General features: G+C 36.7%; 1 protein-coding gene across 1 annotated transcript; it reads left to right on the top strand.

The window, feature by feature from the left end:
• Positions 1-2,124: 2,124 nt before the first annotated feature.
• Positions 2,125-11,299, top strand: LOC137185250 (rhamnose-binding lectin-like). Its single transcript, XM_067593600.1, has 18 exons — positions 2,125-2,219; positions 2,415-2,447; positions 3,301-3,360; positions 3,829-3,964; positions 4,722-4,831; positions 5,319-5,363; positions 5,467-5,599; positions 5,729-5,832; positions 6,177-6,184; positions 7,689-7,809; positions 8,017-8,049; positions 8,150-8,209; positions 8,414-8,549; positions 9,307-9,416; positions 10,308-10,352; positions 10,456-10,588; positions 10,718-10,821; positions 11,209-11,299. Exons 1-18 carry the CDS (start codon positions 2,195-2,197, stop codon positions 11,229-11,231), a joined length of 1,419 nt encoding a protein of 472 aa, XP_067449701.1. The 5' UTR covers positions 2,125-2,194; the 3' UTR covers positions 11,232-11,299.
• The last annotated feature ends 3,048 nt before the right edge of the window (positions 11,300-14,347 follow it).

Raw genomic sequence — 14,347 nt, 5'->3', positions numbered from 1 at the left:
TAACCATTACATTGTGAGGAGCTGTCTAACTCTTATAAACTTATCTCTCAGTTGTGACATATAGCAATAAAATAAGGTTGCCCATATTTTTTTTTTTTTTTAATTTTCTGTTTATTCAATTCTCCACCCAACAAAAACCCACCAGTAGTGCCAACAGCACTTACACCTCTCTGAAAGCCAGAGGGAAAATGACACCCATTAATTATGTATTTCATTATGTTGTTCTTAGTGTTATTATAGATTCTTTTATATATATATATATATATATATATATATATATATATATATATATATATATATATATTCTCATATATAAGCATGCCAGTGTTGTTGCATATGCTACCACAAAGTTATAGTATATGAGACTGAGAGTCATCACAAGTTAAAAAGTGGTGTATTTTACTAAACTCCAAACACCAGTAGATGGTGTTGGTGAGTCACAGAAGACATGAGATCTTGCAGATACTCTCTAGTCTTTAATTTCTCTCCACTACCACCAGGGACCCCTATAAAGTTACAGATGGTACCATTGTGTTTGTTTATCAATCACTTCACATCAATCCACAGTTTGAAACTGCAAAATTTAAAAAAATTAACATCACCATGCTGTTTCCGATACCAAATGGTAGTCTGTATGTATTTGGGAAACTTTGACATGACAACATTAGGAGCCATTTTGTTGTTCTAATTCCTCGGTTAGTTTCTCAGGAAATCTTTGATTGATTCAGACATAGTCTCGCCTCATTACCATGTTATTAGGCCTATAAAGAAAATGGGGGGAAAACGGGTAAACAGATTAAAATGTGCAAATTATTTTGTTCCTCACGAAGCTGGTTTAATTTAACTTCATATATTGGATAACTTTTCATCACATCATTAAGATATATTTTAACAAAATAATATTTAGTCTGAATTTGAGTGTAAAAATGGCATAAATATAATATAATCTCAATAACTGGGTCAGAAAAAGTTTTGAATTTTATACATATGTCACAGGGAAACGGCCTCAGGCAACAGATAGAAAGTGAGAAAAAAGCAAAGAAGAGTATAATTCAGTTAAGCTACAGGTACAAGGTGCAATAGATAACTTACAATACAATAACACCCTGTTTTATTATTCTCAGTTTGGAGCAGGGAGTTACTTTCTTTTTTGTTCCTTTTCCTACATTATCACAAAAATGTTGGCATGGACCGACAGGGCCTTTGGCTTGTTTCCTTCCAAACTCAAAAAAACAAACACAAAAACATTGAGACATTAGTATTCCTGAAGTTGTTTTTCCTACACTGGCCCAGCCTCCTTTTTCTAAAATGAGTCCTGCACAAGGACAGATCATAAACTCTGACTGTGAAAGACCTCAAAATAACCCTGCACATTGTTCTCAATGTACATATTTCAGTAGTCAGACACTCATCAGGTAAAATTCCTATAGGGAAACTACACAGATATAAACATAGTCTTGATATAAGCAAACATACACAGACGTAACTATTTTTTACATTTACATTTTGGTATGGACCGATAGGGCCTCCCCAACTGAAGAAATCGATTTATTCATTTATTTATTTTGTGCCCAGTCTACATTTGACCAAAACCACAATCTTTCCCTAACCTGCCATCTTTGTAGCCTAATCCTAACCACTGGTCTCAAAGAAAAAAGTTCACTGTGATTATAATGCATGTGCCATCGATACATATGATGTAAAAATATTTAGTAGTATGTAAATGCAATTTTTAGAAGACAGACTTTTGCTCTAACACACATACAAACCGGTCTTAAAAGTGGTCAGATAGAATTGATCTTGTCAATTTTTATGTAAAACATACACATGTATTGACCAGAATATGGCAATGAGTGCTGTAAAGTATATATGTTTGCTTAGTGCTTAGGTATAGACATTATTCCAGATTTAATTTTTATTTACGGCTACCTAAGAATAACCACAAATGATGATCAAACTGCAACTCCTCTCAGCTTCCAGTCTCCTTGTTTGTGACTCTGAGACTGGATGTCTACCCTCCCTCATGGGATTGTCATGTTTTTCTCATTTTGGAAATTGAAGCCAGTTGAGTAAGTTTGGGTTTTGTTTTGCACAAAAGGGGCAGGACTGTCCCAGATAAAAATGTATAAATACTGAGCGAGTCTGTTCCCACCATCAGCCTCACTGGTCACGTCCCATTGAATCCTGTAAAACCATGCTCTGCTTCAGCACCACGTTCTGTGAGTATACTGATGATTACACAATATTTATTAAGGCTATTAAGGCTTTATGTAAAAGTAGGGAAATTTCAGATTGTGATTTTGTAGAATTTGTGTTTTCTTGATTAAAGAAGGAGAATCACTTTGTTATATGGTTCATTTAAAACAGTCACTGTTCTGTTTTCATGGTTGGTGAAGGTTGTGTTTCTTTTTCAGTTCTGGCAACAACCTGTCTGCTTGTAAATGCAGGTAAATATCTGTATGTATATGGCATGAGGACACTTGAATACATAGGTACTAGGGGTGTGCCAGAATACAAATACGTTATTTGGCAAAGCACAAATAGTGGGGTTTTTTGTTTGTTTTTTTATGAATATTTGTTTCATACAAATATTTAAAGAATTATTTGTTTTCGGGAAGAGAAAAAAAAAGTCAAAAACCAGCGCGCAGGTTTGTTACATCACTATCTCAGTCTCTCTGCTCTGCTCAGCTGTTACATCTATCAGCAGGTCTCAACGAGGGGAGTCACATCCACCTGCTACAAGATTCTTAATTTGGACATCACTCCCAGAGTTGGGGGTGTTTGCCAGAGATAAAGCTGAGCTACTGACTCTCAAGGGAATACCCATAAGAAAGTTGGGTTGTAAAAAATAGGCAATAAATGAAAAGTACAAAGCAATAATCGCCTTTGAAGTTCTTTCCTACATGTTACACGCTGTGCTGTCTCTGTGTTATGGGTGTATAAAGAGGTAGAGGTCTGTCTGTAATGAGGCAATGAATTAAGTTTTTGCTCAGTAGTCAGTGCAGTCGTCTATGGTCTGGGAGACTCCAGTTCAAGACTAGGTGTGGGGACCTCCTTCATAAGGTAGTTTATTCATGAACACTTATTGTAACACTTTAATTTTCTAAAATTAAAAGCACAATAAAAACAAAAACAGGATTTTTAAGCCTCTTTCCACTTTTATTCGAATACAAATACAAATAATTTTGCTGCTTCAACAAATACAGATACAAATACAAATACTGGGCTTTCTGCACATCCCTAATAGGTATATATGTGCCACTGACTTAAACTATTCAATATGTGTGTGTTTTTTTTTAGGTTTCCCCTTAGAGACAACTACCACCTGTGAAGGCGACTTTGTTCATCGCCTGAGCTGTAGTATGACTCTATTTACTAAAATGTTTTTGTCCTTTTGGCCTTATGAGTTGGTTTTATTTGTCATGAATGTTGCCTATAGGGATGCAGGTTTGGTTTTGTTTTAATTTCATCATCTGACTAAACCAGTGTTAAGGCATAAAACATGTCTAAATGTTACAGGGTTTTTCTGTATTATGAAGAAAAGACTTTCATGTGTCTGTTACATGAACAGAATCTGTTTCAGTATTTTCTTCAGTACAATTTAAGTTTATTCTATTCAAGTTTTGTTACTGTCTATTTAGAACAAATAATTATGACAAAGTGACTGAATCATATGAAGTATTTATCAACTTCAACCTCAGTTTATTGATAGTGCAGCATCACCTAAAAAGTTTCTGCACACTCAACAGTATTCATCAATTACCTTTTTAGAATCTGTCTCTAATTTATTTCTTAAACTCGGTCTTCTCCCTCTTTGCTGTGTAACAGATGATGGAGTGATCAGTGTTCAGACAGCACTGTACGGACGTGAAGACAGTAAGACTTGCATTGAGGGAAGACCTTCACACCAGTTTTCTAATACAGAGTGCTCACTGCAGGGCGCAGTGGATGTCCTGAAGTCCAGGTACACACAAAAATTGGGTTTCCTCTCCAGTCACCTGCGTGGCCACATACATACAGTATGTTCATCTAATCTGTTTAGTGCAGCGACATGGTTTAGGATCACAGATTGGTTCCCAGGATGCAGTGAAAACATCTTGGATCACCGCCCGCTGCTTTACTAGGCCAGTGGAAACGGGCCATTTGATATGAAGATATCATCACTGCCTGCTTGCATTTCTTGTGACATTGATAAAAAAATAACAACATGCTCTATGAGAGCGTCATCACGCATCATAGCTTTTCTCAATCTGTGCTCAGCAGTGTGTCTTACGTTGGGTTTTTTGGACTATATCCAAATATGAAAGGCATCTTTCACTTTTGTTTGAATGTAGCCTCCTCAAGTTAAAGTGGTTTATTAAATAATATCAGATTAGACTTTACTTTGTTCGCCAACGTAACAAGACAAAAATGTTTAACTACACAGAAGACAATATTACAAACATTTGTATTACAGTCAAATATTACAAACAAGCAGCTGCAGTGCAATCCACTTCATCAGCTGCTTTCATATTCAGTGCTTGACCTACACAGGAACACAGGTCTTAATCACACGAGTGCATTACATCAGAATCCCTGTGTCGAGGGTGTTCTTCAGCGTTATGACTAATTCATCACAGGATGAGGAAAGAATTAAAATCTCTTACATTGTCATAACAATGTAGCGTATTTCAGGTTTTTGTGATTTTTACTGAATCACGCTCTTTCTGTTCTCCCTGCAGGTGTGATGGAAAAAAGGTGTGTGAACTGAGCGTAAATGTCTTCGGATCATCTGATCCCTGCTTTGGCACCTATAAATACTTGCAGACCAAGTACCACTGCCTCCCAGCAAGTCAGTCACATGTGTGCATAAAATCAAAGCAAATCTGCAAAATCCTAAACTGTTTTTTCTTGTTTTTTACTTGCTTTATTTACAGGCTTATGGCTCATGGGTTTTTTGTTTGTTTGTTTGTTTTTTTGTTACACGCCCAAAGATTTTCAAACACACAGGAAATATCTATATTTGCATGAATTGTCACATTGATGTAGCATTCTGTGCCTCCCTATTATGTGATCCCTATTATTATGTTGTTGTTTGTTTTAACTTATTTTCACTTTGCATTAATATTCTTTAAGATTTTTGCCCTGCAGTTGAAGCTTTGGTTGATTCAAACAGGAGGTATATTGTTGCTATGGAGTTAGTGGTGAACTACACTTGTTTTTATGACCGTAGTTGGATCTGATTTGACTGAATTATGACACTGATAGGAAGAGGTGTGATTTAAAAAAAAAACAGCAAAATGTGTCTAACATGATTCATTTTCATTCATTTTTGTCAGTTCACCTTATAACATGTGAGCACTCTGTGGCACATCTGCACTGTGGTAAGATAACACATTGTCTCTTCTTTGTGTGTGTGGTGCATTAACATGATAAACATGAGTATTGTTATATTTTCATCAAAACTCTTCCAACTCTTTTTGACAGATGAAGGGCAGATTATATCTGTCTACCATGCTAATTATGGGCGCACTGACCAGACCACTTGCTCTTACAAACGGCCTGCCTCTCAGACAGGAAATATCGACTGCATAAACCCCACCAGCAAAGTTGCTGAGAGGTACAGTTGCCCACACTTTGTCAACTTGAACTTCAGGTTGAAAGCTTTGGAAATCAGATTGAATTTTGATGCCATTAACTTTCAACTGCTTTCAAGCCTCTATTCCCTCATTTCACTCTGCCTCCACAGCTGTGATGGGGAAAACAGCTGTACTATCGTGGCAAGCAACTCAGTGTTTGGAGACCGTTGTTATGGCATTTACAAGTACCTGGAGGTGGCTTACGTCTGTCAGTGTAAGTAGCTCAAGGACCAGTTGCAAAAGAAAACATGTGGAAAACAGTATGCGGTGGGGAAAAAGCAGGGATGCAGAGGTACAGCATCCGCATAAGTGCTTAAACAACCATCTGTGCAGCGATGAATATTGCAATCCTAGAATTTTAGCTCTATTCATTCAAAAATATTCATTTGTTTTAGTGCGGTTACATTTGTTCTTGATCTTTAGTTGTTTTTTCACATATGCAGTTGCGATGATGAACTGTAAAATGCTATTTCTTTTAGCTGCACTTTAGTAACACAACATTTTGTGCAAACAGTTACTTGAATGATCTAGAAAGTATCTTTTATCTGTTTCTTTCAGATCCTCCTGTGATCAACCCATAGGAGCCATTACTGACAAAACCATAAGATCACAATATACATGCATTAAATAAAACACATTAAATCAGCAACATGTGTCGTCAGTTTGTGATTAAAGTTATTAAGCTATTATTTTAAGAATTCTTTAATGAAAATCTAAAGCAATATGCACAAGTAGAGCTTCATGAATCCTATCAGATCAAAAATACCAGATCTGGTTACGCTTCACTGCGGTGACTCTCCGTGTGTTTTCCAGGAAGTCCATGGACGAAGAATAACAAAAGGTGTTGTAGTTGTTCCAGGAAGTCCATAGAAAAAATAACATTGTAACAATTAAGTCACTCTGAAACAAGCCATTGGACATTGGACTTTGACATGACAACATTAGGAGCCACTTTGTTGTTCTAATTCCTCGGTTAGTTTCTCAGGAAATCTTTGATTGATTCAGACATAGTCTCGCCTCATTACCATGTTATTAGGCCTATAAAGAAAAAGAGGGGAAAAACGGGTAAACTATAGCTTTAAAATGTGCAAATTATTTTGTTCCTCACGAAGCTGGTTTAATTTAACTTCATATATTGGATAACTTTTCATCACATCATTAAGATATATTTTAACAAAATAATTATTTAGCCTGAATTTGAGTGTAAAAATGGCATAAATATAATATAATCTGAATAACTGGGTCAGAAAAAGTTTTGAATTTTATACATATGTCACAGGGAAATGGCCTCAGGCAACAGATGGAAAGTGAGAAAAAAGCAAAGAAGAGTATAATTCAATTAAGCTACTGGTACAAGGTGCAATAGATAACTTACAATACAATAACACCTTGTTTTATTATTCTCAGTTTAGAGCAGGGAGTTACTTTCTTTTTTGTTCCTTTTCCTACATTATCACAAAAATGTTGACATGGACCGACAGGGCCTTTGGCTTGTTTCCTCCCCAACTCAAAAAATCGATTTATTCATTTATTTATTTTGCGCCCCCACCTGTCCCCTCTGCAGGACAAAGTGCAGTCTACATTTGACCAAAACCACAATCTTTCCCTAACCTGCCATCTTTGTAGCCTAATCCTAACCACTGGTCTCAAAGAAAAAAGTTCACTGTGATTATAATGCATGTGCCATCGATACATATGATGTAAAAATATTTAGTAGTATGTAAATGCAATTTTTAGAAGACAGACTTTTGCTCTAACACACATACAAACCGGTCTTAAAAGTGGTCAGATAGAATTGATCTTGTCAATTTTTATGTAAAACATACACATGTATTGACCAGAATATGGCAATGAGTGCTGTAAAGTATATATGTTTGCTTAGTGCTTAGGTATAGACATTATTCCAGATTTAATTTTTATTTACGGCTACCTAAGAATAACCACAAATGATGATCAAACTGCAACTCCTCTCAGCTTCCAGTCTCCTTGTTTGTGACTCTGAGACTGGATGACATGTATTTCTCAATTTGGAAGCCAGTTGAGTAAGTTCAAGTTTACTTTGCACAATAGGGGCAGGACTGTCCCAGATCAAAATGTATAAATACTGAGCGAGTCTGTTCCCACCATCAGCCTCACTGGTCACGTCCCATTGAATCCTGTAAAACCATGCTCTGTTTCAGCACCACGTTCTGTGAGTATACTGATGATTACATAACATTTATTAAGGCTATTAAGGCTTTATGTAAAAGTAGGGAAATTTCAGATTGTGATTTTGTAGAATTTGTGTTTTCTTGATTAAAGAAGCAGAATCACTTTGTTATATGGTTCAATTAAAACAGTCACTGTTCTGTTTTCATGGGTTGTGAAGAAAAATTTGATAGTTGTGTTTCTTTTTCAGTGCTGGCAACAACCTGTCTGCTTGTAAATGCAGGTAAATATCTGTATGTATATATGGTATGAGGACACTTGAATACATAAGTATATATGTACCATTCACTTAAACTATTCCATATGTGTTTGTTCTTTTTTAGGTTTCCCCTTAGAGACAACTACCACCTGTGACGGCGACTTTGTTCATCGCCTGAGCTGTAGTATGACTCTATTTACTAAAATGTTTTTGTCCTTTTGGCCTTATGAGTTGGTTTGATTTATCATGAATGTTGCCTATAGGGATGCAGGTTTGGTTTTGTTTTAATTTCATCTGCACACTCAACAGTATTCATCAATTACCTTTTTAGAATCTGTCTCTAATTTATTTCTTAAACTCGGTCTTCTCCCTCTTTGCTGTGTAACAGATATTGGAGTGATCAGTGTTCAGACAGCACTGTACGGACGTGAAGACAGTAAGACTTGCATTGAGGGAAAAACTTTACAGGAGATTTCTAATACAGAGTGTTCACTGCAGGGCGCAGTGGATGTCCTGAAGTCCAGGTACACACAAAAATTGGGTTTCCTCTCCAGTCACCTGCGTGGCCACATACATACAGTATGTTCATCTAATCTGTTTAGTGCAGCGACATGGTTTAGGATCACAGATTGGTTCCCAGGATGCGGTGAAAACGTCTTGGATCACCGCCCGCTGCTTTACTAGGCCAGTGGAAACGGGCCATTTGATATGAAGATATCATCACTGCCTGCTCGCATTTCTTGTGACATTGATAAAAAAATAACAACATGCTCTATGAGAGCGTCATCACGCATCATAGCTTTTCTCAATCTGTGCTCAGCAGTGTGTCTTACGTTGGGTTTTTTGGACTATATCCAAATATGAAAGGCATCTTTCACTTTTGTTTGAATGTAGCCTCCTCAAGTTAAAGTGGTTTATTAAATAATATCAGATTAGACTTTACTTTGTTCGCCAACGTAACAAGACAAAAATGTTTAACTACACAGAAGACAATATTACAAACATTTGTATTACAGTCAAATATTACAAACAAGCAGCTGCAGTGCAATCCACTTCATCAGCTGCTTTCATATTCAGTGCTTGACCTACACAGGAACACAGGTCTTAATCACACGAGTGCATTACATCAGAATCCCTGTGTCGAGGGTGTTCTTCAGCGTTATGACTAATTCATCACAGGATGAGGAAAGAATTAAAATCTCTTACATTGTCATAACACTGTAGCGTATTTCAGGTTTTTGTGATTTTTACTGAATCACGCTCTTTCTGTTCTCCCTGCAGGTGTGATGGAAAAAAGGTGTGTGAACTGAGCGTAAATGTCTTCGGATCATCTGATACCTGCAGTGGCACCTATAAATACTTGCAGACCAAGTACGACTGCCTCCCAGCAAGTCAGTCACATGTCTGCATAAAATCAAAGCAAATCTGCAAAATCCTAAACTGCTTTTTCTTGCTTCTTACTTGCTTTATTTACATTATTATTTGTTTTTTTGTGTTACCTGTCAAAAGATTTTCAAACACACAGGAAATATCTATATTTGCATGAATTGTCACATTGATGTAGCATTCTGTGCCTCCCTATTATGTGATCCCTATTAACTGTATTTATTTATTAGAACAGTGTACAGTTTTTAACATAAAAGATGCACTGCACCGGAGTTAGCTCAAAGCTAATTTACATCTGCAATCAAAACATACAACAGCACAACAACAGTACAAAGCAAAAAAAAACACTGAACACACCATACAAAATGCAAAGCTACACATAACAGCACATTACATACACCCACAATGTCAATTAGAAATTGATAATGTAAACTTATCAAATTAAAAGCAAGACTACCTGCACTAATGAGAAGACCATAGATGGAGTTTAGACTCAGTGGTCACACAGCTGATTAGTCTTTAGTAGATTTTTTAAAATTTGGCCTTGAATGTATTGATTCTTCATATCATATATGTCAATAAGACATATAGGAAAGAATCATAGCATGCATAAATATCTTGGCTGCGTCCAAAGAGAGACAGTTTCTAATATGTCTAAAATTTGCTAAGTTGTACTTTATGGTTTTAACCATTTTTTTAACATGTTTCTCAAAGTTCAAATTTGGATCCAGTGTCACACCAAGATATTTAACTTATTTTCACTTTGCATTAATACTCTTTAAGGTTTTGGCCCTGCAGTTTGAGTTTTGATTGATTCAAACAGGAAGTATATTGTTGCTATGGAGTTAAAAAGCAAAATGTGTCTAACATGATTCATTTTCATTCATTTCTGTCAGTTCACCTTATAACATGTGAGCACTCTGTGGCACATCTGCACTGTGGTAAGATAACACATTGTCTCTTCTTTGTGTGTGTGGTGCATTAACATGATAAACATGAGTATTGTTATATTTTCATCAACACTCCTCCAACTCTTTTTGACAGATGAAGGGCAGATTATATCTGTCTACAACGCTGATTATGGGCGCACTGACCAGACCACTTGCTCTTACAAACGGCCTGCCTCTCAGACAGGAAATATCGACTGCATAAACCCCACCAGCAAAGTTGCTGAGAGGTACAGTTGCCCACACTTTGTCAACTTGAACTTCAGGTTGAAAGCTTTGGAAATCAGATTGAATTTTGATGCAATTAACTTTCAACTGCTTTCAAGCCTCTATTCCCTCATTTCACTCTGCCTCCACAGCTGTGGCAGGAAAAACAATTGTACTATCGAGGCAAGCAACTCAGTGTTTGGAGACCCCTGTGCCGGCATTTACAAGTACCTGGAGGTGGCTTACGTCTGTCAGTGTAAGTAGCTCAAGAACCAGTTGGCACTGTTTCACCCTGCTGAAGCTAGTCTATGGTCCGAATATGCAAAAGAAAACATGTGGAAAACAGTATGCGGTGGGGAAAAAGCAGGGATGCAGAGGTACAGCATCCGCATAAGTGCTTAAACAACCATCTGTGCAGCGATGAATATTGCAATCCTAGAATTTTAGCTCTATTCATTCAAAAATATTCATTTGTTTTAGTGCGGTTACATTTGTTCTTGATCTTTAGTTGTTTTTTCACATATGCAGTTGCGATGATGAACTGTAAAATGCTATTTCTTTTAGCCGCACTTTAGTAACACAACATTTTGTGCAAACAGTTACTTGAATGATCTAGAAAGTATCTTTTATCTGTTTCTTTCAGATCCTCTTGTGATCAACCCATAGGAGCCATTACTGACAAAACCATAAGATCACAATATACATGCATTAAATAAAACGCATTAAATCAGCAACATGTGTCGTCAGTTTGTGATTAAAGTTATTAAGCTATTATTTTAAGAGTTCTTTAATAAAAATATAAAGCAATATGCACAAGTAGAGCTTCATGAATCCTATCAGATCAAAAATACCAGATCTGGTTACGCTCCACTGTGGTGACTCTCCGTGTGTTTTCCAGGAAGTCCATGGACGAAGAATAACAAAAGGTGCTGTATTTGTTCCAGGAAGTCCATAGAAAAAATAGCAATGTAACAACCTTTTATGTCAGTTTCCAGGCAGACAGAGCATGTTATTGTGAAATAAGAGCAACTGGAACACCTGTTTGGTCTCAAAGATCCATCAGCTCCTCTGAGAGGTGAATCACTGCCTAATAGTAAAGACTATTTTAAACTCCAAACAGAGCAAAACTGTTTATGTCATACAGTGATGTGAGCAGGGTATAGACATACAGTATATTAGAGACATGAATGAGTCTCTGTGTTTTCAGGCTGGCACAGACAGGGTCAGAGTTTTGCAATGCTGTCATTTAAGAGTCTCAGGACTTTTTTCTACCTCGTGGTGCTTCTGTAATCAACTTATTGAGAAATCTTCTTCCTTTTGATCATCATAGTCCGTATACGCCAAGTCATTGTCGTCTTTCATGTGCACACCTTGTAAAGAATACTTTCTGACTTTAATTGTGTGTTGACATTTTACACAGATGGATAGCAGCCAATAGGGTAAGGGTTTTTCACTTGAGGCAAGGGCAGTTCTTGACCCAACAGAATAAATACAGATCTGTCTGTTGCAACCTTCATCAGCTCCACTGTTCACCTAAGACCTAAGGATCATCTGAAACATGCTCTGCGACTCAGCACTACACTGTGTGAGTACACAACTGCAACCTTAATGTTGTGGATTAATATAAGATAGAATAGAAGTTTTTGAGTTTAAAAAATATATGATTTCTGCTTTCTTGATGAATCAGCTAAACTGCTTTATTATACAATATATATATTGTATATACATGTGTGTTTTTTTCTTTTTTAAGGAATAGTTCAACATTGTCCGAGACGCGTTTATTCTCTTTCTTGCCAAGATTTGGATGAGTATATGAGGATATGTATACCACTCTCATGTCTGTGTATCAAGCTACTGCCAGCAACTTGGTAGTTTAGCTTAGCACAAAGACTGGAAACAGGGGGAAACAGTTTAAAAAATCCACTTACTATATATATATCTTGTTTTTGTAGTTTTACAGGGTTTTATGTGCAGTACAAATATATAAGTGGTATCAATCTTTTCATCTAACTCTCAGAAAGACAGCAAAGAAAGCATATTTTCTGCATAGCTTTAAGCTTTAAAAGCAATGATGCAATGTTTCTTTTCTAGCACTGGCAGCAATATGTTTACTCATGACAGCAGGTGAATATCTAAGACAATGTTACAATTTGCATATATAAATATATATATATATATATTTAGATGTGCCTTGAACACACAACACCAACTACAATGTCCAACGCCCAAGCTGTGGTGTGACTGAACTTTGAGTCTTTGAGTTCACAAAGAATGGTACATTAAAGTTTGAAGGCCTTGATAAACTGACTCAGTTAAAGTTGAGACATTAAAACACTTTGTGTTACACACATGGACTGTAAAAAAATAGACATAGTCACCGTGACGTCACCCATTGGTTTGTGAACTGCCATTTTGAGCAGCACGTTATGTAATCAACATTGTCGCTGTGGTAGTGGCTTGTGAATAACTATATAGCCACGCCCTAAAGCATATGCTGCTTTATTGTCTATTTTACTCTAACTGGGACCATAATGTACAAAATGAACATCATGCTGTATTGAAGAAAACTTGATACTAGCTATTGAGACCATAAACTCACTAAGAAAGTGTTTACGGAGGTAACAAATCAAGAGAGAAGTAAGTTCATTTTCTCATGGACTCCTATACAATTGGACTTCTTTTTGCAGCCAGTGGAGTCGCCCCCTGATGGCCATTAGAAAGAATGCAGGTTTAAGGCACTTCAGCAATGGTTTAACTTCTCAGACTCGGAGTTACCTGCTTGGTTACACATGAACATTTTTGGGGGCTTTTAAGGGGTAACCACCAGAAAGCCAAACAAGGGAGTACTAATAGCAAGTGGACTCTTTGATTGGAATTAAAACATGTTGTCTGTTGGCTCCCTGTGGGGTTTATAGACTAGAAAAATTGTTATAAGAGTGAGGGGAAAGAATCCATTCCTGCTTGAGATGGCATACATTATATCATTACTGTACAAATAAACATAATCAATACATATAATAACTTGTTTCTCAACTTCTCCTTTGGCGTATAACAGTTATCGGAGTGATCAGTGTACAGGCAGCATTGTATGGACGTGCAGACAGTGAGACCTGCAGTGAGGGAAGACCCTCAAATCAGCTTGCCAATACAAAGTGCTCTCAGCAGGGCACCGTGGACGTCAAGAGAAGGTACACATTAAATGTGCAATAACAGAATTCAAATATGTACTATCTTTCTAAATTTGTTCTGAATGTGGCTGCTGTTAGCAATGAGTCTCTGATAACATCAATGATTAAATATCACCTCAAATGTAGTACTTTGATGATCTATTCAAAACGGTCAGTTAATTTTGTTTACTCTTTTAACATCTGCATCCCCCAAATATTTAAAATTTCATTGTGTGCCAGCATTGTACTTTTATTTTTTACAGCGGGGCCTCTTTGTAAAACTGACAGTGACCAAAATGACCAGAATCTACTTTTGATACATTCTTTATTTTACATATTCATTTATGTAACCATTCATGACACTAGTCAATGGTTAAATAAATTACTATCAATTAAAGTTCTACATTTGCTAGCGTCCCATGGTACATGGCTTAAAGTCACAATGCTAATAGCCCCATTTAGGCTGTAATGCTCATGATATACAGACCAGCATAAGCTTAGCATGCTTCCAACGATTAGCATGAAGCTAATATTCAGTAGGATGCAGACGTTAGCTTTTTAAAATGCTCACAGCTAACTTTAAAGGTTTAGCACGTTAACACAAGTATACAGGTT

This window comes from Thunnus thynnus, chromosome 6, assembly GCF_963924715.1.
Source record: "Thunnus thynnus chromosome 6, fThuThy2.1, whole genome shotgun sequence".
NCBI lineage: Eukaryota > Metazoa > Chordata > Actinopteri > Scombriformes > Scombridae > Thunnus > Thunnus thynnus.
This window is presented reverse-complemented; position numbering and strand designations above follow the sequence as displayed.

What these genes read in the sequence shown, in the direction of transcription:
- LOC137185250 (XM_067593600.1), top strand. Translation starts at nt 2,195, where the DNA reads ATGCTCTGCTTCAGCACCACGTTCT. An exon ending in CTGTCTGCTTGTAAATGCAG is followed by an intron (nt 2,448 to 3,300) that starts GTAAATATCTGT and finishes GTTTTTTTTTAG; the next exon opens with GTTTCCCCTTAGAGACAACT. An exon ending in ACCAGCAAAGTTGCTGAGAG is followed by an intron (nt 10,589 to 10,717) that starts GTACAGTTGCCC and finishes CTGCCTCCACAG; the next exon opens with CTGTGGCAGGAAAAACAATT.